The sequence below is a fragment of the Hemicordylus capensis genome, chromosome 5 (assembly GCF_027244095.1).
Source record: "Hemicordylus capensis ecotype Gifberg chromosome 5, rHemCap1.1.pri, whole genome shotgun sequence".
In the NCBI taxonomy this organism is placed as follows: domain Eukaryota; kingdom Metazoa; phylum Chordata; class Lepidosauria; order Squamata; family Cordylidae; genus Hemicordylus; species Hemicordylus capensis.
The window spans coordinates 185,495,155-185,521,812 of record NC_069661.1 but is presented as its reverse complement, the minus strand read 5'-3'; the positions used below and the strand labels follow the sequence as shown (position 1 = coordinate 185,521,812).

Below are 26,658 nucleotides of genomic sequence, written 5' to 3'. Positions count from 1 at the left end.
TCATATCTCAAGTATTTAATTTTAAAATGCAACCAACATCAATTTAGAAACCACAAATCATTTGGACATCAGTTAACCGAATTAATAAAAACAAACACAACATCTTCAAGTGCAAACACATTAAAGCTACTATTCTAAGTCACTAACTTGGAAGTATTTATTGAAATCAAAACAAGTTGCTTACACATTGATCCAGAGCAATGTTTCCTTGTAAATAGGATAACTGATTGAACCATCAAAAGGAGGATTAAAAAAATATACAACTCATTAAAAGGTAGTAAATGAGTATCACTACTTTCATGTAACATCTACGAAGGAGCAAATACATCAGAGAATGATCTTGAGAAATGTTTTAGCATTCTGTTATAAGTGATAAAGAGAGGTAGTGGTAACAAAAAGGGATGTGCAAACCGGTTCAACATTGAACCATTTTGGTTTGACGGTTCTAGGCCAGACTGAAACCCACCCACGCCCAGTTTGGTTCGGCCTAGAACCGAACCCCTCCAAAGGTTTGGGGGAGTGTGTGATTTTTAAAAAGTTTTTTTTAAATTACCTTTAAAATGGTCTTTGAGGCAGCGGGGGGAGGATCCGCGGAGGTTCCCCTTCCCCCTGCTGGCCTCCTAAATCACTCCCTCCAGCCCGTTCGGCCAGTTCTTTGGCCCTTTCGGGCCTCCGTAGTTCAGCGCGTCAGCAAAAACGGCGGCCGCCGCACATGTGCAAATGGTCTCTGTGAGGTCACCAGGTCACCTCGAAGATCATTTTAAAGGTTTTTTTTTTTTTAACTTTTAAAAATTCATGAACCCCCATCCCCAAACTGAACCGGGGTGTGTGTGTGTTCGGGCCAGCTGGTTCTGTGCATTTCCCTAGTAAAATATTAATCATACTGTATAGAAGTGGCTCAGTCCCAAGTCCAGTCATCTAATTAGGTACAGTACAAGAGACCAAGGCTATCAGGTGTACATATGCTTTGAAATCCTAATTAAATATATTACAGTTCTTTATCTTTGGAAATATTTGTAAGGTGGGAAAATGGGCCTGACTGGTGTGAGTATGCATCCACACATATACAGTACCTAGCTGTGATCTGCCATCTAAAATAACAAGACACTAGGCCAGTTACTACATGTGATTAGTGGCATGGCAGACACAGGGAGATGGCTCCATGTAGCAACCTGTTTTTGTGAAGTGTCTCCTGTTTAAATCATGCTTCACAAACACAAAACTTTCAAATTCCTGTGGAAAGACTTTTGACATAAACAGCATGTATAATCCATGGCCACCTTAAATTCCATTTTTTTGCTGCTCCTATGCACTGAATTTATGTGAACCAGCCTAGCAAAAGGGAGTAACACTCTTCTCTCCCTGTCTGTCTTGCTGCTATATTTACTATTTTTTTTTAATGTTCATGCCACTTTATCAATATAAAATCCCCAAAGTGGTATGCAAAAAAACCCTTAAATGAACAAGATCCTAAAACAATGTAAGTAATAAAATAATTTAGAAGATCAACTAAAGTAGCTAGTCAAATATCAAAACCTCAAATTAAATATTGAAGCCATAATGAAAAAGAAAACTTGTAATTTGTCTCCAGAAAGATAACAGGGAAGGAGCCATAAACTATAAAAGAGATGTGCTCCAAACATGATTCGGCTTCTGAATTGCGGTACAATCCCTTTAAAACTGAGAGCTTACCCGGCCCCTTTAATGTGGAGGAAAGCAGGTCCATACCTGGTCCTCCTCTGCTTACTGCCACTTCCATATTGATGGTGCTCCCCCCAGCTATCAGTGAACACCATTAAAGCTCTCCCCCAGAAGCCTGCGAGTGACTCTGTGCATGTGCAGAGGCCATATGCATGCCGACATCGAATGCAGGCTGCTGGGGGAGAGCATCACCAGAATGCATTGATAGCTGGAGGGAGTGCTGCCAGTACAGAAGTGGTGGCGGGTGGAGGAGGAGCAGGTATATAGACCTGCTCTCCTCTGCGTTAAAGGGGCTGGATAAGTCCTTGATTTTAAAGGGATTGTGCCGTGATTTGGAATCCAATCAATGCTATCAACGCATCCTGGTGGTGCTCTCCCCCAGCAGCCTGCATTTGACATCGGCATGCATATGGCCTCTGCACATGCGCTGACCATGCAAATTACCACTGCACATGCACAGAGGCCATAAGGTATTCTTAGAACTCCGAATAGGTTGGGAACCCACATTCAAACCAGTTCAAATGCGTGGGTGGGGTGGCTTTAAGGATGGGGGAGGGTGCACTTACACCCTCCCCACCATGCTTCCCCCTCTGATGCTCTGCAGATAAATAGTCCCGTGAGGCGGCAGTGTACCTCCCTGTCACCCCATCGCTTCCCTGACTGGAAGTGACTGGAAATACCTTGCGCACGTCGCAGACAATGACAACCTTGTGGCACGTGCGCAAGGCACTTCCGGGCACTTCCAATCAGGGAAGCAATGGGGTGGCAGGGAGGTAAGCTGCCTCCATGCAGGACTATTTATCTGTGGAGTGCCGGAGGGGGAAGTGTGACGGGGTGGTGGTGGTAAGTGCACCTTCCCCCATCCTTAAAGCCATCCCTGCCCCACCATCAGCTCAAAGGGAGCCGGTTCCGTGCACATCCCTAGAGGCAAGTCTAGCCTTGCTTAAGTTGGTACCAGAGACAAGACCTCATTAGGCAATCTTAACTGCCGGGGCAGCAGGTTCATATTGGAGGAAACATTCCCTGAGAATATCAGGCCCAGGATATTTTGGAGTTAAAGCAGCACTTTGAAGTGGGTCCAGCAACCAATTAGTAGCCTCTGCTATGCCTATTCATACCTATTTATAGCTGAGTGGCAGCATTCTGCACTCGTCCAAACCATATTCAGGGGCTATCCCATGCAGAATGCAATGAAACAGTCCAGTCTGGAAGTTGTCTAGACACGATTAACAGTTGCTAAGTTTCTATTTAAGTGAAAAGAAGTGAATTACACTTTGCCCTACAAATACAAAACTGACAATGTCTCTCGTTCCTGGGATGACAAGATATCCGCAGCTGTAAATAACTCTGCTCGGCAGCAATCTACAGAACTGTATTAATTTCACTAGCTACACTGCATACTTTTATCCTACTCATGGAAACTCTGTTTTATTCCATCCTAAAAACAAACAAATAAAATCCTACTAAGGTCATTCACACAATCAAAAACTGTGTTCTACCCAGGTTTGAGAGCTGTGTGTGCTTGCAATTTTCTGTTGTGCGGAAGCAAGGAAAGAGGAACACCTAAGTAGAAGTGATTTTGTGGAAGCAAGGTAGGAAGCAAAGCTATCCAGGTTTTCTTCCTACCTTGCTTCCACACAACCAAAAATTGGGAGCACACACAGTTCCCAAACCTGGGTAAAACATAGTTTTTGATTGTGTGTATGACCTCACTGTGTTGTTGTTTGACATAAGTACTAAATAAAAGCCCTGCTGTATCACAAGAAAAGTCAATCTAATTCAGTATCCTGTTTCCCACAGTGGCCAATCGAATGCTTCTGTCAAGCCCATTATCAAGGCATGAAAAGCAACAGCCCTCCGCTGCTGTTCCTTCCAATCATATTCAGAGGCATACCACCTCTGAATCCAGAGGTCCCATGTAGCCATTATAATGATTTCTGACTTAAATCCATTTCCAGAAGGAGAGCCCGTCTTGTGGTAGTGAGCATGAATTGTCCCCTTGGCTATGCAGGGTTCACCTTGGTTTGCATTTGGATGGGTGAATACATGTGAAAATTGTAAGATACCCCCATTAGGGAATGGGACCATAGCTCAGTGGTAGAGCATCTGCTTTGCATGCAGAAGGTCCAAGTTCAATCCCTGGCATCTCCAGGTTGGGCTGGGAAAGATTCCTGCCTGAGACCCTGGAAAGCCACTACCAGTCAGTGTAGACAGTACTGAGTAAGATAAACCAGTGGTCTGACTCGGTATAGATCAGCTGCGTACGTAAATACTTCCCTAGTCAGAATATTGCAGGTACCTATAATATATAAGTACATGATTCAATATTTCCTTGATCTGCTTTTACAAACTGGGTTCTTCATTAATGTTCAGGCTATTAAAAAAATAAATAAATCAAGAGAGGTAAAGGCATAGGGGGAAAGTAACACAAGTGTTTGCTCCAAAAGAAGTGTTTACACAGGATCAAGTTTAGAGGATTAAAAAATCCCACTTTTAAAAATAACTGAAAGATAAATAAAAAGCTAGTGGTGGAAATCCTGACTACCAAAGTGTGTGTGTATACAACAGCTTTGTGCACGCAGTGGGACTTTCCCTGCAGCTCTGTCAGTGCCCTTGAGTGTGCATTTTTGCACAAGGGAGCCAGGAGGCACTTCTCCTGGAGTGTTGTTCTGCACTCCTAAAACTCTTTGTTGCAGGGGAAACACATTGCAAGAGAGCACTCCGGGAGAGGTGCCCACTGACTCCGTTGCACAAAAACGTGCACAAAAGGGAACTGTCAAGAGCTGCTGGGCCGCCTCTGCTGTGTGTGCGAAGCTGCTATTTATACACTCGCTTTGATGGTCCGGGTGTAAGCCAGGAGAGATGCAGGTATTCATGCAGCATCCCTTGATCAGAGGCAAACATTCATGCATGTTTCCCCACATACAAATGTAATTGCATTTTGACAAAATGTATTTCTTTACATAAAATATCACTGGAAGGTCACAAGAAATTACAACTCAGCCTACTTTTGTATTTGGAAGCAGAAATTACCCGCCTTTATCCTTAGGTAAAAAAGAGTTTTCCAGTGTACTAATAAATTTTTGCCTCATTTGTGCTTTAAATTGTCGATACCATTCCATAAGCTTTTTTCTCCTTTGAATCTTTTGTTGCAATGTCATATTTTGCTCTTTTTTTAACACAGCAGGAAGTTCTTTCCAGTTTCTAATGAAGATAAAGGGAGCTCCCATGGTCTTTAGTAATTGCAGCGGAGCATGGTGGTGCACAGATGAATTTCCACAATTGCCTGGTGTCATTACATCTTCTACAACAGGAACAGAGCCAAATGAACAAGCCTCATAAATTCTATAGCATTCTGTATTGACTCCCAATGGACACAACGTGAGGTCACTCTGGAGCAACGCATCTTGATAGTTTCGAAGGCTCTCATCAGTTTCTTGAGGCCACCACCTAGAAAAGGCAGAGGAGGCTGAAAATGTACTTTTCTTCACATGCAGACAAATTACACAGCAAAAGATAGAGATTCATACTACATACTACATACATTCATACTACATGTTCAATGTAATTTTTCAAATGCCTCCACCTGTGACAAAATAAACAAAAATGAATTATAGTGCTTTGGACTTCAGCACTGAAGATCTCGCAGCACAATCCTATGCATGTTTACTCAGAGGTACATTCCATTCAAGTAAGGCTACATAGGACTGCTGTCTCCATTTAAAAAGACATATACTGTAGATAATAACACCTACAACAATTCTCTCAGATTAAGCACATTCATGCACATATGTCAAATTAATAGTCCCCCCACCCCAACCCGCCTTATGTGTTTCTGGTTTACAACTATTGTAGAGCAGAATTCTAGACTACCTACAGCATTTTTTGGGTTAAAACATGTTCTAATTTTGTTTCTTTTTTGTTATAGACTAGGGCTTAATAAATCCCAGCCACCACAGGGAGTTCTCCACACAGCAGGCTTTACTGCGAGTTTTCTGGGAGGCTTTACTGCAAACTCAAAATTATCCCAAAAACCCAATGCAAAAAGTGGAATTTTTAATCCCAGATATAAATTGGGAAACATCCGAATTGTGTGTGAAGTGAAACACCCGAATTGTGTGTGAAGTGCTCCCTGAGAGCTCACAGGGATTTGGAGGTAAATCTGCTCGATATGTGAATGTACACCTTCCATTCCGGAGGATATGCGAGCTAGAGTTTTAAAAGCCCTATGTGAAAAGCTTCCAGCATCTAGAAATTGAACTATGGTGCCTAGCCTAGGATATTCAGAGGCAGAGCTATTTAACCGTTTTTTCACTTGTCCCAGTAAAAATCTGGACTTGTCACTTACTTGTGCGCTGTTCCAGTTCTAAGCACGTTACTTGTATAGGGGATAAGGAGAACCCCATTTACCCTCCCCCTCAACAATGTCTGTTACTACGTCTGGTAATTTTGTCAAGTGTCCATTGTCTGGCTCCTTAATTTATGGCTGGCCTGCAGAGCCAAAGAAGATTTGTCAGTTCCTTCTAGACAGTGGGCCAGTTCAGAGAGACCTCATGGCAGCAAGTAAGCAGGAGAAAACCACCAGTTCCTGCTGAGCATGTGCTTCTGATACTGTTGCCACTTCTGTGTCATCTGACACCATTAATGTCGGGTGGAAAATGTTGGGTCCCCTCCACCGCCCAACATTTTTTACCTAACTTCAAATGTTGGTTATGAATGTCAGGCAGTGGAGGAGACTCCCATTTTCCACCTGATTTTGGCTGCTTCGGACAACACAGAAGTGGCAGAAGCACTGGGAGTGTGTGCTTGCCAGGAACCAGTGGTTGTCTGCTACTTACTTGCCACCATAATATCTGAACCTGCCCTATATATCTGAGAAGGCAATCATGGATCTATTCTTTCATCAGTGCCAATAGATTAGCAGATTGTAGGGGGGGTGGGGGGGAAATGGACACGGTAACCTTTATGCTACATCATTTCATTATTTAGGTTATTACTTTTAGGTTAAGAATCACTCACAATAATTAAGATGGCAAAAATGAAGCTTTCACTTTGAATTTCTAGCTGAAATAACTTGCCAAGAAAATAATTTTTGTACAGACATCACCACCAGCAACACATCTCTCTTTTTCCCTTTCTCAAGACTTGTAAGGATTCAGACTGCATGAAATAGTACTATTAAGTCATTTCTCTTCTGCTACCTAATAATCACCTCAGGATTATATTGCCTCCAAATGGATTTTAATTAAAAACAACAACAAGAAAAAGCTTCAAGAATACAAGTAATCAGGGAAAGAGGCCAAGTTATTTCCAGGGAGGAGAAAGCAGACAGGACACCCTGCAGAGTTTTCTGAAAGGGTAACAAGAAATTCTTTTCACCACGTTGTCATCTAATCTCACCAAGGTTAAAAAAAAAAAAAGCTTAGGAAAGCATGTTATGAGCAAACCAGGTTGACAACAGCTGACAGAAGAAAGTAAGAAGTGATTTTATTATGATCTTCAGTGGAATCACCTGTAGTCTGGCTCCCTTCTAACTGTTACAAAGATAATGGCCATGAGAAGTTTGGGAATGGAACACCGGACAAGACTGAAACAGATCATTGTATAATTTTGATGAATATTCCTTGCAATGTATTGTGACATAATAATGAGTGATCAGCCCAGTCCAGGCATTTATAAGAGCTTCCATACCAAAATGGACTTCATTACAAACTCCAGTGTTGGGAGCATTCCTGATGTGTGTGTACTAAGTTGCCCCTCAAACTAAGATAAATGCTGGAGCCTCCTTGAACATGTGGGAATTCCACACAGGCACTGGAGTGCATATAGGGGTCTTAAAAAGTGCCTCCCCTTCTCTTTTCTTTTGTTTCACTATTGGTATTAAACGGTCACAATGCTAATTCAGTCATGGCAAACATCAATTAGTATTTTATTGTTACAAATTATAGTTCTTACTCTTCTCTGGCTGAAATCCAACAGAGCTTTTCAAGTCCACTTTGCTTCAGGACTTCCATAAGGACCTCTCTCGATGAATTCTTATAAACAGTTCCTAAGAAATTACACTGGTACAACCTTGGAGTGTGGAGCATTGACCAGCTCGGTTCAACTACAGGAAAATTTCGGTAGCTGTAATTAAAAACAAACAACTGTGTCTAAGCCTATTAAAGCTTTCATTAAAGAAATGGGGGGTGGGGAGAAGGGACTGGCTCTTTGAACTATTTGTTCATTAAGGCTACAATTCCAAGCACACTTATTTGGAGTGTAAATAGCATTTAATTATTCCTATCTGAGTCACTCATATTTCTCCTTCTCTATTTGCCTGAGTTGTCTCCAACTATCTACTCTTTCCCATGTTTTTTGCTGTCACTGTTTTCAAAATCTCCTATTCCTGATCTGTACCTAAGCTGTTGCCAACATAGTCAGCTAGATGAAGCGTCTTGGGATTTAACATCCCAAACTAAGACTGAATCCAGATAAGATGGAGGTACTTATTATGTGGGGTAGGAACTCGGGAGATGATTTTGATCTGCAAGTTCTGGATGGGGTCACACTTACGCAGTCTGGGGTTGCTACTGGATCCAAACCTCTCCCTGGTGTCCCAGGTTGACGCAATCGCCAGAGGGGCTTTCTATCAGCTTTGGCTGATACGCCAGCTGTGTCCATTTCTTGAGATGAACAACCTCAGAACAGTGGTACATGTTCTGGTAACCTCCAGGCTTAACGATTGCAAGGCACTCTATATGACGCCTTTGTATATAGCCCAGAAAATGCAGTTGGTACAGAATGTGCAGGGGCATAGCAAGGTTGGAGTGGGCCCAGAGACAAGATTTTAAAATGCTCCCCCGCCGAAGCTCAGCTCATGAAGTAAAGAAATCTTAAATGAGGCTGAAAAGTGGTAACAAAAAGCATAGTAAAATTTACACACACACACACACACGCACGCACCACAACTGAACATCATCCTAAATTTTTTTTGAAGGTTTTGTAAATTGTGGACGATGCAAGTCATTTAATGGTACTAGAGAAAGACATGCTGTTCTGGTAGCTCCAGTTCTTAACACTCACATCAATTTCGGAGGATGAATACCACTGAAAGAAGCCCAGGCGGGTGCGCGGCTGGGGGAGCCAGTCATGTGACTTGCCTCTGGGGGGGGGGCCCAAGGCAGTGGGCCCCCAGACAACTGTCTCCTCTTGCCCTATTATAGTTACGCCCCTGAGAATGTGGCAGCCAAGTTGGTTTCTTTGTCATCTTGGAGAGGCCATATTTATTTATTTGTTTAACAAATTTGTATACTGCCCACTACCAAAGTCTCTAGGTGATTTACAGCAGAAAACAAACCAAAAACAATTTAACAGTTAAAACACCAAATTAAAATGCCGATAAAAACACATCAACTAAACTAAAATATTTGGCTGAACAGATGTGTCTTTAGTTGTTTCCTAAAAGCCAAAAGGGATGGAACAGCTCTAATCTCAGTAGGAAGAGCATGCCATAGCTCTGGGGCAACTACAGAGAAGGCTCGCCTTTGAGTTATCACCAGATGAACCGGCGGCACTCTCAGACGAACCTCCGCTGAAGATCTTAAAAGGTGGCGGGGTTCATAACAAATTACTCCTATACTAAAAGAGCTATACTGGCTACCAATACGTTTCCAAGCAAAATACAAGGTGCTGGTTATAACCTACAAAGCCCTAAACAGCTTAGGCCCAGGGTTCGTCATGAGCTCCACTGCCCATTGAGGTCATCCGGAGAGGTTCATCTGAAGTTGCCACAGGCTCATATGGTGGCTACGCAGGAACGGGCCTTCTCTGTTGCTGCTCCGAGACTCTTCCTGCTGAGATAAGAGCCTCCCCTTCTCTGACAACTTTTTAGAAGCCTCTAAAGACTTTTTTCCCACCCAAGCTTTTTAACTTGACTGTGGTTTTAAATTGTTTTAAGGTTTTCATTTTTAATCTGTTTTATTTTGCTGTAAACCGCCCAGAGGTGGCATTTTGGGGCCGTCTACAAATCTCTCTCTCTCTCTCTCTCTCTCTCTCTCTCTCTCTCTCTCTCTCACTCACAACCCCCCCCCATATAGATGTTTTGATGTCTGCATATTGAAAACATGAACTAACATGATAGAATGTAATGTGTACATCTTTCCTAGTTCCTTTAAAAATTAATAATATGTTAATCCAATATTCCTTTTGTTTGGCCATCATTGTATAAGATATTTAAATATCTTTTGGACCTATGTCCTTTCCTCCTCTCATTCTCATATCCAAATGCATTGATTAATACAGTCTTTATATCAGTTAAGTAGAATGCAACCCTCTCATACAATATCAACGAGCAGCCCCTCTTTAAATCTAATTTTGCCATTTATTTAAAGTACATGGAATGTTTGTCAATTTTTAGAATATCTTTAAAGGACATGACACAAGAATATATTTAAAGAATATATTTAAAGGATATGGCATACCACTTACATGGTATGTGCTAGTAATGCATGCACACATCTATGTCATTGTTGCTTCTGATGTTACCTTGTAGCATCATGGAAACCACTGCAGTATATGCTCCTCCAGTAAAAGATCTAGGCCACAAAGGAACATGCTATAATGAAGCTCTAGCTGCCCATCTTCTCAGGAAGGGCAATACCGGTGTGGGAAGGAGTCATATAATAGACTCCACTTTTGTGGCCTAGATCTTTCAACATTATTAAAGCAACATGAGAGGGTACATGCTGCAGTGGCTACCATCCACCAAAGTTTATGTCCATAAGGGGCCCTTAGAATTTGGCTGGATCATTGCCCAAATACCTGCTAAACCATGTATCCATGCAAACAATGCAGTTCTGTTATATTCTAATCACTGCTTTACTCCTATTAACTATAAAACTTGCTTACAGTGAGAAAAGGCAATATCAAATTTACAGATCAGGTCTCTTCAATTATGCTGCCTAGAACTCCAGTTCATTTTCTTAAAACCCCTCTGTGAAAGTCAAGATGAATCTGCATAACTTGTGAGTATACCAAATTTACTTATTTAAAACTTGTTGTTTAACTAGCAAATCACTCCTTTGTCTTAAAATATGAGAAGCCTAATACAGACAGAGAAAGCCAACAATATGGACTATAGCCAAATGCTAAGAGATTGTGCTATCGAGTCACGTCGACTCCTGGCGACCATAGAGCCATGTGGTTTTTTTGGGTAGAATACAGGAGTGGTTTACCATTGCCTTCCTCTCACACAGAATGAGATGATGCCTTTGCCATTGTCACTGAAGTGAGCATCCGCCTCCAGCACCTTCCTATATCGCTGCTGCCCAATATGGGTGACTACAAATATATATTTACTAGGCAGTCTGGGAAGCACACCAGTGGGGATTCAAACTAACAGCCTCCTGCTCCCTAGGCAAGCTGCTTCCCTGCTGCGCCACTGCAGCTGACAGCCAAATGCTACAGCTTGCTTAATAGAATATGGTTGTTCATAGAACAGCATTCCACAAAATTTGGTATTTCCAATCTACATTCCATCTTAATTATTGTTATACACGTTAATAACTAAACAAGAGTAAACAACAGGCACAATTGCCAGCATGGCATAGTGGTTAGAGTGCTGGACTAGGACCAGGAAGACCCAAGTTCAAATCTCCATTCAGCCATGCAGCTCACTGGGTGACTCCGGGCCAGCCACTTATCTCTCAGCCTAACCTACCTTAAAGGGTTGTTGTAAGGATAAACATAACCATGTATACCGCTCTGGGATCCTTGGAGGAAGAGCAGGATATAAATGTAAAATAAATAAATAAATAAAATTTTACAGGTCACATGCAACTTCTAAAACATTTCTTAGATTTCACCCAACACTTACGTAGCTACTCCCAAAGGCCACTGGAAAACATCTTCTTCATTCACTAAGGAGCTGTCGTATATTATGAAAAGCAGGTCCACGAACCCTCCATATTTTTTTAAGTAAGGGTAAATCCATTCATTGCTGCATTGTTCGCTTCCAAGCAAAACAACAGCAACATGTTGTAGCTTATGAGTTTGGACTAAGGTTTGTGCATAATGCAGCCACTGAGTGGCGTAGGAGATCTTTCCTTCTTCTCTGCCATTCAGCACTATAACTGCATTGTCAGCTTCTACTGAGAAGTATCCAGGGACTACAGCTGGACCTGTGATGAAGCTATACACAAAAAAATAATCATCATAAAAAGGTTTAGAAGTACTATAAAAATATAATGTGCTAGACAGCCATTTTAAATAACAGCTGCCACTGTTTCAATGTCATCCCACTGGTGCTCAAAGAGATTTTGTCCTGCACAAAACTACATACAATTCCTCCAGCAGAAATAAGGCTAACATAAGGCTTTGCCTTACATATACTGTCAATGGCAACTCTTCATGGCCTGACCTCAAGCCTTGCTGTGACAGCAAACTGCCCAGAGACTAGTTTGGGCAGTATAGAAGTTTAATAAAATAAAATAAAATAAAATAAAATAAAATAAAATAAAATAAATAATAGGTACATAAGGTGCGATGTACTAACTACTGGGCATGCATCTGTCACACAAGCACTGCAGGCTACTGCATACTTATGCTAGCTAATACAAATATTACCATGTGTGGATGTAATGTCTTCCTCTATCGCAGACCCAATCAGAGGGCCTCAATCCAGCAAGCACTGCTGCTATACAAGCAGAGCTTGCGCCATCACTGAAATGAATGGCTTAAGCAACAACCATGTATTCCCGACAGTATGTGGGCCAGCTGGGGTGGTTGGTACCATCTGGGGGGGGGAATGCTCTTTGTGATTTTTAACAAGGTTTATAACCCTAGAGATGGAAAATGGGTGAAAGCACTGCAATACTTCCAAGTTTTCAGTGTGTTATCATGCTTTTATTGTTCTGATCATTGGGCCTGCAGCAGCCAAATTTGAAATGGTGCTTAAAAAGTTTTTAAAATGCAAAAACTACTATAAAATTGTATCAATGTTGTCAGAGGAATGGAAATATAAAGTGGCAAGAATGTTCCCCAAAGTTTACTCCATGGAGAGAGTACAGTTTGTTCATCGTTGCCCAGACCCTAACCTTACCATAACCCTTTCCTCTTTGCAAAAAATGACTGCATTTTTACATTAACTGTTTGGGGGTAAGGATAAAGAAGGTATGCTAACACAGAACCTATTTTCCATCTCTAGAGGAGTAGACGTTGCCAAAAATCATTATAAGTGTTAGGCCTAGACATTGCCAAAAATCACAGTTGGTACCCTGAGATAGTACTGATAGTCAAAATTTGTGAGTCTGGCTCATGGACTAAGAATACTCCCAATATGCATTTTAAGAGCATATTGGAACACATTTTATATGTTTCAGCTGCTACAACTTTTAATGTTTTATTTGAGTTCAATAAATAGTATTTATGAAACAAAACTAAAAATTAATTGAAAATATAGACTGAGATTGGGATAATATCCCAAATACAATTAGTGCATGGGCATGTTCTATAAACCAGCTACAATCCTGCTCAGATTTGGAAAAATATTCCACAGGCAGATCAGGAAAATAAGTTTTAAAAAATTGTGAAACAATTTGGCAGGAACTCTGGTTGCACAACTGGTACACAATTGTTCCTTCTGGTACTGCTACCCTAGTTGCTACTTCAGTTGCCTCTTCCAATCTCTCCTGACTGTTTTGAAGTCCAGTGGTGAGCAGGTTGCCATTACTGCAGCATGGAAACTTGTTTAAAAATATTCTCTAAACTTTCCAGATAAGAAGACAAGATCCACAGCTGTTTCAGGAAAGAATTGAATGAAGCAGGCAGAATCAATGAATTGCAAATGTATAAAATTCTATTTGGAAAATTCCCATTATGCACAAAATACACATTCAAGATTTCACTAAACTACAAAGCACTGTCCCTAAACTAAAAAGTGATATCATACAGTGGTACCTGAAGAATGATTTCCCTGCTTTTATGCTTCCTTCTCTCCACTGAGCTGATACATCTGCAGGGTTGAGGGGACCTTCTATGATATGCTGCCATAGATAAAGGCCTATAAAAACACCATTTATAATTTAAGAGATACACTATACAGGAGTTAAAATTTAACATTTATGTTGGGAGAAACATGTGTGGCAAAACAATGAAAGCAAAACAATTCCAAGAAAGCACCACAAACTTTCAACTGAAAGCTTGGAAGGGTACATACACATTTGAAGTCCTTCACAGAGGGCAGGGGGCAGCAATTTAGCTGGGCAGAGAACAGATTACGTGCCTCCTTGACTGGCCAATGGAAATGGCTTTTCTTGTTCTAAAAGGGCTATCTGGCTACCACAACAAGCCTTTCCATATAATGTGTAGTTTGGCCCACAGCTTTAGTCACACAAAACAAACCACACTTTGTAGAAGTTAGTTACTTATAATGAATTCTGATAACTGTACATACATAACCAAATGTGTGCCTTGAGAGGAAGGCAAGAAAAGAGGCGTCAAGGGCGCTTTCCAGACTAGACCCTACAATGGGGTCAGGACATATCTTGGAAGTGTGCTTCCACACTTCCTGCAATGTGACACCGCAGCCCCTACGTGGACAGCAGGGTGCCATTCACATTGCCAATGCCTTGTCTCGAATTTAATCACTGCAATATAGAGCTAGGACGTCATATATCCGGCGTAAGGAAGTTGCTGTCTTGGGGGGTTGTTAGTAGCCACCTAATGGCGCAGCGGGAAATTGACTTGACTAGCAAGCAGAAGGTTGCTGGTTTGAATCCCTGCTGATATGTTTTCCAGACTATGGGAAACACCTATATCGGGCAGCAGCAATATAGGAAGGTGCTGAAAGGCATCATCTCATACTGCGCAGGAGGAGGCAATGGTAAACCCCTCCTGTATTCTACCAAAGACAGCCACAGGGCTCTGTGGTTGCCAGGAGCTGACACCGACTCAACGGCACACTTTACCTTTAGTTGCTGTGGGATTGCTCCCCCTGCTGTTTATGTTTCAAACGCAACTTGCCCGAATTTAGGCATTTTGCTGCTGATGAGCAGCTAGTCTGGAAAGTGCCCTGGCCAGGGGAGAGCATCACATCAGCTCCCATAGAGACCAGCACTGGCCTGTGAGGACTGTTGGGGAAGTCCCTCCCCTACCTTCCCAGGAGTCCTGAAAGACCAGTGTGCTCTGAGAGGAAGGCAAGAAAGGAGGCGCCCAAGCCAGAGAGCTCTTGTCCTTAGCTCCTGAAAAGACCCACAGCCTAATACAACAATGCTTTTAATCTATTGTAATTTCTTTGTTCTTTAATATTGTAAACCACTTTGGGTGCCTTTGTCAGGGCAGAAAGGTAGTATTAAAATGCAATCAATCAATCAATCAATCAATCACTTATATTTTTACATTGCTATTTTAGTCATAGAATTTGTAATAATGCAGATCCCCCCCCCCATTAGTGGTATTCATGCTAATTAAACTTTAAACAAGTAGGAGGCAATAGTATTACCCCTTTTACAAGATAAATATGCAGTACTAATACCAGATCCTAATAATGCTTACCCAGAACCAAGCCCAATAGATGCCAACAGAATTTACTTCCAGGGTGTTTTCCAGATTAGACCCTGCAACGGGGTCACGCCATATCTTGGAAATGTGCTTCCACACTTCCAGTATTGTGACACTGCAGTCCCTACATGGACAGCAGGGTGCTGTTCACATTTCCAATGTTTCAAATTTAATCGCTGCAATATAGCTCTAGGACGTCGTATACCCGGCATAAGGAAGTTGCTGTTTTTTCGGGTTGGTAGTTTCTGCGAGACTGCTCCCACTGCTCTTTACGTTTAGAATGCGACTTGCCTGAATGGAGGCATTTTGCTGCTGTTGAGCAGCTAGCCTGGGAAACGCCCAGTTAAGTTTGCTTACCAAACGTATTTACTAGGAAGTAAATCTCAATGCATAAAGTAGGACTTTGGAGCAGGCTTAGGATCCAGCTGAAAGAGTAAACAATAATGTTTAGAAAGAACAGCCACAGAACTTTCAAAAGTGCTTACCAATAGCAGCTTTCCCCCAGATTTGCACTCTGAGATCTGTTTGTTCATGCTGCAATTTCATATCTTTTAATAACTGAAGGCTATTTTCAGACTTGTGCTGTAAATTATTTCTCTCATCGCTTTCCCAAGGATTCCATTCTTCAGGTCCCAATACAGCATGCTCTAAGTATCAAAGATACAGACTGAATGAACATCCAAGTAAGAGAAGTCTTCATTTCAGAACTTTCCAGAAAAAAAATGCTGTTACAGACCCACACTTTACACATTATGATTATTAAAAATTATTATTAAAATTTATTTTAATGCCTTAACGAGGTCCTTGAGAAATTTTGTGGAGTTGGGAAGATGCATATCTCATCGTTGTCATACTGTCTTATTATTAAACATATTTATATATCACTGTTCAACAAAAAAGCTCTCAAAATAGTCTGCACAGCAAAAGCAAGATGAAGATGGTTCCCTATCCCAAAGGGGCTCAAAATTTAAAAAGAAACACAAGAGAGACTCCAGCAAGAACCACTATTTATTCATTTATTTTTGTTATTTAATATATTTATATACCACCCCTCCAGTACAATACTGGGCTGGCACAAGACAATAAAACAATTAAAACAATGTCAAATTTAAAATTTAGCTAAAAAACATGGCCCACTAGGAGGGATGCTGTTCTGGGGTGAATGGGGACAGTTGCTATCCCCTTCCTAAATACAGAAGAGGCTCCTCTTTAAAAGATGCCTTTTTGTCCAGTTAGCACTGGTACCAAAACATGCTAAGGCTGTAGCATCCGAAGTGCATGTTTTTTTTTTTAAAGAATGGAAACGTATACCAAAGAATCAATCATACCTGTAGTTTATTGCAGGGCTTGACAAATCTCAACAGCCAAGGAACAATGGTTCCTAGAAATTTAACAGCAGCACCTAGACTAGGATATTCAGAGGAAGGATTTAATAAAATATTTATTTGTCCCAGTATGTTACTTCTAAAGGGGATGGGATAAATAGAAGCCCATTTCTTTCCCCCTCCACAGTGTCCATCACTAAAGAAGCCCAGCAGAGTCCATCTGCTTCCCATCCAGTGCTACCTGGGGTGAGAGACCAGGTGGGTGATCTGGGCTCCTTCTACTGTTACCTGCCTGCTCCTGCTCCCCCTGTGGGGCTGCTGCCTCTGTGTAACATCTGTGTGCAGGACTGGGACCAGCTCCTGAGTGACTCAGCAGTTCCTGGGCTCACTTGCCCAGCTTTGGGCTTTATAGGAATGCTGCCTTTAGCAGCAGGGTTGCCCTTTGGGGAAGCCACTTTGGGGGATGATGAGGGTGAGGGCCTGGCTGTTTGGCTCAAAATCCCTCGTGGGCGAGTAAAGGATGGTGGGTATTTTAATTATCTTTGAAATCTTGGGTGAGTTGAGTTTTAATGTGTCTGGGTTTGTTTAGAGATGGAGAGGCAGGGGGTGTGTCCACTGATTATGGGGCAGCTATTCCAGCGGTGGTGGGGAATAGAAGAAGTAACATTGACAGGTCAGCAGGCTGTTGCAGGGGAAAGATCAGAAACTTAATTGCTGTTTCCCCTTCTGGCTGTCCTGCCAGCTCTTTGACCTTGGAAAGCAATGCTAACCACCCACAGAGCCTTGTCTTGCTCCTTTGTAATGCCAGGTCAGTCCAGAATAAACCTGAAATCATCCATGATCTGATTCTGGATGAAGGGGCTGATCTGATATGTATTACAGAGACTTGGTTGGTGGAGGCTGTTGGCCCAGTCTGGTCCTGGCTTCTCCCTCCAGGGTACTCTGTTGAGGAGCAGGGGAAGGGACGTGGGCAGGGAGGTGAAGTGGCTGTGGTCTATAAGAACAATATCTCCCTGACCAGGATCCCTGTCGAAGTGTCTGACCATACTGAATGTGTGTACCTAAGTTTGGGGACCAGGGATAGACTGGGACTTCTGTTGGTGTACCAATCACCCCGCTGCCCAACAGAGTCCCTAAATGAGCTGATGGACTTGGTCTCGGGCTTGGTGTTGGAGTCTCCCAGGCTTGTGATGCTCGGGTACTTCAATGTTCACTTTGGGACCAATTTGTCCAGGGCAGCTCAGGAGTTCTTAGCAGCCATGACAACTATGGGCCACCCAATTATGGGTGGTCTTGGGACTGACGCATATTGCTGGTCACACGCTTGAACTGGTCCTTCATTCTGAAGAGGGTGGTGCTCCATGCGTGGGGACTCCTGTGATTTCCCCATTGTCATGGACGGACTACCATTTGGTTAAGGTTGGACTCACGACCATGTCCCACCTCCATAGGGACGGAGGGCTCATTAGGATGGTCTGCCCGAGAAGGTTACTGGATCCAATAGGATTCCAAGGAGCCTTGGAGGGATTTAGTGTTAGCTCTGCTAGTGACGCTGTTGACACTCTGGTGGATAATTGAAATAATCAACTCATGAGGACAGTCGACATGATTGTTCCTAAGTGTCGTCTCCGACTTGCTTAGAAACTGGCCCCTTGGTATACAGAAGAACTACGAGGGCTGAAGCAGCGAGGTAGACAACTAGAGCACAAGTGCAGAAAGACTCAACTCGAATCCGATAGATTATTACATAGAGCACATTTGAAGATCTATGCTCAGGCGATACGTGCAGCAAAGAAACAATTCTTTTCCTCCCGTATCATGTCTGCAAGTTCATATCTGGCGGAGTTGTTCAGGGTCGTGAAGGAGCTAATGTGCACCCCTTCCCCCTTGAATCAATACTTGGAGCCAACAATTACTCGCTGTGATGTTTTTAATGAGTTTTTTTGGACAAAATCTCTAGTATTCGGGCCAACTTAGATTCAACTCTACAATTGTTATAGAGTCTGATGCCGAGGCGGCCAGCAGCTTCTCTTATGTGATGATCCTGGATCAGTTTCAGTACGTGACTCCTGAGGATGTGGACAAGTTGCTTGGAATGGTGTGGCCTACCACCTGCCCTCTTGATCCTTGCCCAACATGGCTTATACTATCTAGCAGGGAGGCTGTTGTAGATGGCTTGGTAGAGATTATAAATGCTTCTCTGAGGGAGGGCAGGATGCCTCCTTGTCTAAGGAGGCAACCATCAGAGTACTTCTGAAGACTGCCTTGGATCCCTAAGAGTTAAGCAATTACAGGCCTGTCTCCAACTTTCCATGTCTAGGCAAGGTGACTGAGAAAGTGATGGCCTCCCAACTCCAGGCGGTCTTGGAGGAAACTGATTATCTAGACCCATTTAAAACTGGTTTTCGGGCGGATTATGGTGGGGAGACTGCCTTGGTCGGCCTGATGGATGATCTCCAATTGGGAATTGACAGAGGGAGTGTGACTCTGTTGCTCCTTTTGGATCTCTGGGTGGCTTTCGATACTATTGACCATAATATCCTTCTGGAACATCTGAGGGGATTGGGGGTCGGAGACACTGCTTTGCAGTGGTTCTGCTCCTACCTCATGGACAGATTCCAGATGGTGTCTCTTGGAGACTGTTGTTCTTCAAAATCTGAACTTTCCTATGGTGTCCCTCAGGGCTCCATATTGTCTCTGATATTGTTTAACATCTACATGAAACCGCTGGGAGAGGAGGCGGTAATGGGGTGGATGATGGATAACAAACAGGCTGAATCCAGATAAGACGGAGGTACTTATTGTGTGGGGTCGGAACTCAGGAGATGGTTTTGATTTGCTGGTTCTGGATGGGGACACGATCCCCCAGAATGAACAGGTACGCAGTCTGGAGGTGCTTCTGGATCCGAACCTCTCCCTGGTGTCCCAAGCTGATGTAGTGGCCAGAGGTGCTTTTTATCACCTTCAACTGATACGCCAGCTGCGTCTGTTTCTTGAGATGAATGGCCTCAGAACGGTGATACATATGCTGGTAACCTATAGGCTGGATTACTGTAATACACTCTATGTGGGGCTGCCTTTGTACATAGTCCGGAAACTGCAGTTGGTTCAGAATGCGGCAGCCAGATTGGTCTCTGGGTCATCTAGGAGAGACTATATTACTCCTGTGTTGAAGGAATTACACTGGCTGCCGATACGTTTCCGAGCAAAATACAAGGTGCTGGTTATTACTTATAAAGCCCTAAACATCTTAGGCCCTGGGTATTTAAGAGAACATTTTCTTTGCCATGTGCCCCATGACCTGTTAAGATCATCTGGAGAGGTTCATCTGCAGTTGCTGCCACTCATTTGGTGGCTACTCGGGAACGGGCCTTCTCCATTGCTGCTCCTGGACTTTGGAATGCGCTCCATATTGAAATAAGACCCTGCCCATCTCTGGCAACTTTTAAAAAGGCACTGAAGACACAGTGAATACACAGGCTTTTAATTAGATTTATAGTTTTAATATTTTCAATATTGGGTTTTAAATGTTTTCTATGTTTTAAATAATTTTAATTGTTAATTGATTTAATGTTTAAATGTTTTTTGGGCAGTACAGAAATATTTTAAATAAATAAAAATAAATCTGGTAATTTTGTCCAGTGTCCAATGCCCAACTCTTACACTTTTGGGCAGTCTCCTAGACCCAGAGAAAACTTGTCGGCCTGGCTCACAGTTTCTTTAATGTTGCCAGCCCCCATGTGCAACTTTCTAGTTCTTCTATCTGACTCTTTTACCCTGCATCTATCTTCCCCTATCCTCCTCATAGTGTATCTGATCAGGTTGGTTCAGATGAATGCTATTATCAGACTACAAAAGCACATTATTTATTATTATTACTATTATTATTTATTAAATTTCTATACCACCCTTCCAAAATGGCTCAGGGCAGTTATGACACTGAAGTTTGTAATATAGATTTGGCCTACTTGTAATGCTTAGTTAATTTATGAATCAAGTGCCATGCCCAGCTGAAAATTCACCTACAGCTTAGAAAGTTACTGAGCTGCTGCACATGTGCAGTCTAGATTCAGCATATCAGACGCCTCAAAGCAGCTGTTCTAGTGGATACCTGTACACAAGTGTTCAGCTAAGTATCTCTTGCTGGTTCCAAGCATCCCATCCACTGGATAGACCACCTGACCAAAGAACCACTTCTAATATCTTTTCTACTGGGCTGCTTCTTGTGTGTGCTCATTTGGCTGGGAACACTGTTCTTGTGTGTGCTTGTTTTTATAGTTATTACAGTTTTATCTCTCAACCTAATCCTTGTTCTGAGGAGTGGGAGAGATTCTCCAAGAGACTGCCTGTCTCAGCACTAACTTTGTATGGTTTTTTCCTACCTTCTTTTTTGAAATCACATTACATTTTGCTACAGCTATTTAACTTCAGATAATACCAGTGTGTATAATTGCAGGGTCAAGTTGGGCCCAGGCCTGTCTTATCTAGTCCTAATCCCTCTTGTTCCTGAGAACATGGAGAGATTTGCAAAGCAGCTGCTGCAGTTTAAATTATTGTTATGGATAATGATATAAATTACCCATTATATGTCTGTCTGTGGTTGCCTTAAGGAGGATGTAAAGCACCTGGCTATTTTAAAATACCCAAACTGCAGCAAAACAATCTCCAGTCTCAGAAAAAGGTCCCCAAAGAGAAACGATAAACAGCATAGTTATTAGGGTGGTGGCAATGGGTATGATAGGGGACAAGAAATTCTAAGTCTCCAGCTCATTCAACCCATCCCAATCCCAAATTGTGCAGAGGGAAGGGAAGGAAGAAATGCAAAGGTTGTTTTTACCAGGGTAGGGAGAGGATGAAAAAAACAACCACTCATCTATCATGAACCCTTGGTTTCTCACTCCATATACCAAAGATAATGAAATAATGTGCATGCATCAGAAAAAGCAACCAAATCCCAAGGAGCAATGTGATGACAAACATCGATTCAGCATGAATTACATTACAAACCAGGAGAGAACTTTTGGAAATAATAGCCCTATTCAAGCAATCATGGATGCTGTACCTCAGTACAGCATCCATGAGAGTGATCCTGCTAGATCTGGACCCACACTGAGGTGCTTGCACACCCACCCACACACCCGCTCCTGTTCACTATGAAGACAGCATTTGTCTGATCATTTGCAATCAAGGAGATAATTTCTCCCTGAGTACAACTTGCTTCTTCAGATAAATGTTATAACTATGGTGAGATCAGGGGTGGGGGCAGGGTTTCAGCACACTGTCCTGTGGTACAGCATCCCTGATTGCCTGAATAAGGCTAATGTGGCCTTTCTTTGAGCTACCACCGAGCAAGCTCATAAATAAATAAATGTAATAAATTTTAATGAGTTCTTTGCGAACAAGATCTCCTGTATTCAGGCCAACTTGGACTCCACTATTTCTGCAAGGTCTATGGAGGAGGTGTCCAGCGATCCTTCCTGCAGTATTAGGTTGGATCATTTTCAGTCTGTGACTCCTGAGGATGTGGACAAGCTGCTTGGGGTGGTGTGGCCTACCACCTGTTCTCTGAATCCTTGCTCAACTTGGCTGCTTCTATCTAGCAGGGAGATTGTTGGAGGTGGCCTAGTTAATATCATAAATGCATCACTGAGGGAGGGTAGGGTGCCTCCTTGTCTGAAGGAGGGAATGGTTAGACCACTCCTTAAGAACATAGGAACATAGGAAGCTGCCATATACTGAGTCAGACCATAGGTCCATCTAGCTCAGTATTGTCTACACAGACTGGCAGCAGCTTCTCCAAGGTTGCAGGCAGGAATCTCTCTCAGCCCTATCTTGGAGAAGCCAGGGAGGGAACTTGGAACCTTCTGCTCTTCTCAGAGCAGGTCCATCCCCTAAGGGAATATCTTACAGTGCTCACACATCAAGTCTCCCATTCATATGCATCCAGGGAAGACCCTGCTTAGCTTAGGGGACAAGTCATGCTTGCTACCACAAGACTAACTCTCCTCCTCCAAAGCTTTCCCTGTACGCCTTAGCGATGGATAGTTACAGGCCAATCTCCCATCTCCTTTGATTGGGCAAGGTGATCGAGAGGGTGGTGGCCAACAAGCTCCAGGCAGTTTTGGAGGAAACTGATTATCTAGACCCATTTCAAACTGGCTTTAGAGCTGGCTATGGGGTGACAGCCTTGGTTGGCCTGATGGATGGGGAACTGACAGAAAGAGTGTGACTCTGCTGGTTCTATGGATCTCTGGGCAGCGTTCGATACTATCGACCATGGTATCCTTCTGGATCGCCTGGGGAGGGATAGGAGGCACTGCTTTGCAGTGGTTCTGCTTCTATCTCTTGGGTAGATTCCAGGTGGTGGAGCTTGGGGACAGTTGCTCAAAACAGGAGCTGTTATATGGAGTTCCTCAAGGCTCCATTCTGTCACCAATGCTTTTCAATATCTACATAAAACTGCTGGGTGAGGTCAGCAGGAGATTTGGTTCTGGGTGTTATCAGTATGTTGATGATACCCAAATCTACTTCTCTTTTTCATCTTCAGGAAATGGCACTCATTCTCTAAATGCCTGCCTACAGGCAGTAATGGGCTGGATGAGGGATAACAAATTAAAGCTGAATCCAAGCAAGATGGAGGTGCTCATTGTGGGGGGGGCCCCTATAAATCTGAAGGGTGAGTTAGATCTTTCTGTGCTGGATGGGATTACACTCCTCCAGAAGGAGCAGGTACGCACCATGGGAGTACTCCTGGACCCAGGCCTCACCCTGGTATCTCAGGAAGAGGCCATGGCCAGGAGTGCTTTCTATCAGTTCAGGCTGATTTGACAGCTGTGTCCATTCCTTGAAGAGGATGACCTCAAAACAGTGGTGCATCAGCTGGTAACTTCCCAGCTTGACTACTGCAATGCACTCTTGTGGGGCTGCCTTTGTATGTAGTTCGGAAACTTCAGTTAGTTCAAAATGCAGCAGCCAGATTGGTTTCTGAGGCAACCCAGAGAGACCATATTATGCCTGTCTTGAAATAGTTACACTGGCTGCCAATATGTTTCCGGGCAAAATACAAAGTGCTGTTCATTACCTTTAAAGCCCTGAACGGGTTAGGTCCGAGTTATCTTAATGAGCTCCTTCTTCTGCATGATCCCCACCACACGTTAAGGTCATCTGAGACGGTCCGTCTCCAGTTACCACTGGTTCGTCTGGTGGCGACTCAGAGGCGGGCCTTCTCTGTAGCTGCTCCTGGGCTAAGGAATGCACTCCCATCAGAAATCTGTAATTTGAGTTCATTACTGTCTTTCAGGAGAGCCCTGAAAGGCCTGGCCTTCCAGGGTTTTTAAATTACTGTAAACTGAGTTACCCTGGTTTTTCCAGGTTTTGGTTTATTTTTTTAGCTGTTTGAATGTATAATTGGTTTTATTCTGTTTTTATAGTTTTGATTTTAATTGTTAACTGGTTTGAATTGTTTTTACCCTGTTGTAAACCACCCTGAGCCATTTGGAAGGGTGGTATATAAATCAAATAAATAAATAAATAAATAATGAGCCAAGGGGAGTTTGCCTATCACTCGTGGGTCCTGCCTTGGAATTTTGGTGTGGCTACAGGGGTGGGATCACTAGCCAGTGCTATTAGTATACATGCATACCAGCAATAAAAGTGTACACACACACACTAAAGATACACAACAGCAGCATTAAATATGTTTCAGCATTTCATACTAAAGGTGTGGAGACTGAAAGTATGACTAGGTTGACAAATTTTAGAGCAGAGTACAGAACTTGCAACACCACTCACTGTAGAGGGATTTATGAGGTTTTTAGGAATTTAAGTTTTAGGGATTTAGGAGGTTTTCGGGATTTAAGTTTAAAAAAAACTTTTTAAAAGTTTAAAATGCAATATTTTCCTGCAAATCTCAAGGGTTCCAGCCTCATATTAGCATTGGACATCAGCATTAAAAACCTCACTTCATCCATAACTATCATTTGAAAATCAAGGTGGGGTGAGGGGGACTATTTTTCCAGTAAGCTGTATATTGTTCCTGTTCCTATGCCAAGTTATAGTTCTTCGAAGCCAAATATGGACAAGAAGGGACAAACCATAATCTGGAAGTAAAGTGTTTCTTTTAAAAAATAGACAGGTTTTTATCTTAGGGTAAATCCCTAATAGTCTTAAAATTTAAGAGGCTCTGTTTTTACAACTGGAGTCCCTTTTGCTCAAGTACTGCATTTGCTATTCTTCTGGCCTCAGCAGTTCCCTCCCCAAATCTGGAGAAGCTGGATCTTGAGCAGGGGAGGGAGAAAGCAGTTTCTAATAGGGGTGGGGCGGGGCAGTGGGAAAGAAGGAATCCTTTGTTGTGTTTGCCCCCCTCCCACTCTGGAGCTGCTTCCCGGGGTGCTTGCTCCTCCCACAGCTCCCCACCTGCATTTTGCACTCACGATAGAGGTTTACTAAATACCTAACATAAAATATGTTAATCTTGTTATATTTCCCCATACACTGCCTTATGTAGACCTCAAGTGACAAGAGCCAAGAATCACTTGCACATTGCAGACGGAACACACACATGACAGTATACGCTTTCATGGGCTAGAGTTCACTACAAAGTTTATGGTATAATAAATGTGTTAGTCTTTAGATACTTTCACTGCCACAGACTAAAATGCCAACCTCTCTGGAAGATGAGAACTAGTGCCCAAGTACTATGTTTGGATATGGGAAATGCGTGTTTCATTCCTACACCTACAGGTAAAGGTAAAGTGTGCTCTCAAGTCGATTTCAACTCCTGGTGCCCACAGAGCCCTGTGGTTGTCTTTGGTAAAATACAGGAGGGGTTTACCATTGCCATCTCCCGCACAGTATGAGATGATGCCTTTCAGCATCTTCCTGTATCACTGCTGCCTGATATAGTACCAGTGGGGATTTGAACCAGCAACCTCCTGTTTGTTAATCAAGCATTTCCTCGCTGTGCCATTAGGCAAAAAGATAAATGGGTATGTGGGGGTGGGGAGTAGAGAAACTTCAGAATCACTTGCACCTTCCAGATGGAACACGTGTATGACAGTATACGCTTTCAGGGACTAGAGTTCACTACAAAGCTTATGGTATAATAAATATGTTAGCCTTTAGATACTTTTACTGCCACAGACTAAAACGGGGACCTCTCCGGAAGATGAGAACTAGTGCCCAAGTATTGTGTTTGGATATGGGAAACGCGTGTTTCATCCCTCCACCTACAGAAAGCTAAGCAAAAAGAGAAATGAGTAGCAGGGCGGCGGCTAGAGAACCCCCCTCACCAAGGTATTCTCGGTGTCACTGTGTTGCACTGAAGGCTTCGGCGGCCTGCTTCCCAATAAATGTCAGGGGACCAGAGGGGGTGGAGGGAGCCTGAGCCGCGGGAAAAGGTGACCAGACTACTCTCGACCGGGCGGAGCAAGGGGCGGAGGGAAGGAGGGATGGCACGCCGCAGCCCCGTTACCTCGACCATGCTTCTCCTTCTTTCCTGCCCGCGAAGCAGCGGGGCGGCGGGGTTTCAGAAATACGCTGTATGCGGCATAGAGGGAGAAGAGCAAATAGGTGGCCAACAGCGCAGAGCAGAAGCGTTTCCGAGTCAGCCTCATCCTTCAGAGCCCACCGGGCGCTGCCATCTTGCTCAGATGGAGAAGGGCCCCGCAGAGTGACGCGCTTAGGTGGCTCTTGGGCCGCCTGACTGCAACGAGAGCCTACCCCCCCAGCGCGCGAGCTTTCCGGGAGAGAGCAGAAGGAGCGGGCTGGAGGGCTCGTGCCAGTGTGCCACAGCATGCGGAGAGAATCGCAGTAACACCGCACCCCTTGTTCATTAACTTGGAACGGGGCCGGTGCTTGTGCTAAGCCTGGCAAATGGAGGCAGATCATGAGAGGCAGCGGTGTGGAGATGCCCGCCTGCCTGGAATCTGCCTTTGCCACCACCACCATCTGGCGCACAGCTCCAGCCCATCACTGCAGCCACCTTCCTTCAGCTGGTCCTTTCAGCCGATGCGCTTTGGTTTGCCGAGCAGAGCGCACCATGGGGGCCAGCCAAGTTGGAAGACCATCATTGTGATAGGCAGGAGCTGCAGCC

At 43.4% G+C, this 26,658-nt stretch overlaps 1 protein-coding gene across 1 annotated transcript; it reads right to left on the bottom strand.

Annotated features, from left to right (window-relative positions):
* Positions 1-26,226, bottom strand: RXYLT1 (ribitol xylosyltransferase 1). The gene is made up of 6 exons (XM_053252112.1): positions 26,038-26,226; positions 15,726-15,887; positions 13,639-13,741; positions 11,558-11,872; positions 7,657-7,827; positions 1-5,151 (listed from the first exon to the last, which is right to left on the bottom strand). The coding sequence occupies exons 1-6, from the start codon at positions 26,177-26,179 to the stop codon at positions 4,731-4,733; spliced, it is 1,314 nt and encodes a 437-aa protein (XP_053108087.1). The 5' UTR covers positions 26,180-26,226; the 3' UTR covers positions 1-4,730.
* Between the last annotated feature and the right edge of the window lie 432 nt (positions 26,227-26,658).

Coding starts and splice junctions, on each gene's coding strand:
- RXYLT1 (XM_053252112.1), bottom strand. CDS start 26,179: ATGAGGCTGACTCGGAAACGCTTCTGCTCTGCGCTGTTGGCCACCTAT. Junction 15,888..26,037: donor GAAGGAGAAGCATGGTCGAG/GTAACGGGGCTG, acceptor TTTGATACTTAG/AGCATGCTGTATTGGGACCT. Junction 11,873..13,638: donor GCAGGGAAATCATTCTTCAG/GTACCACTGTAT, acceptor TTTTGTGTATAG/CTTCATCACAGGTCCAGCTG.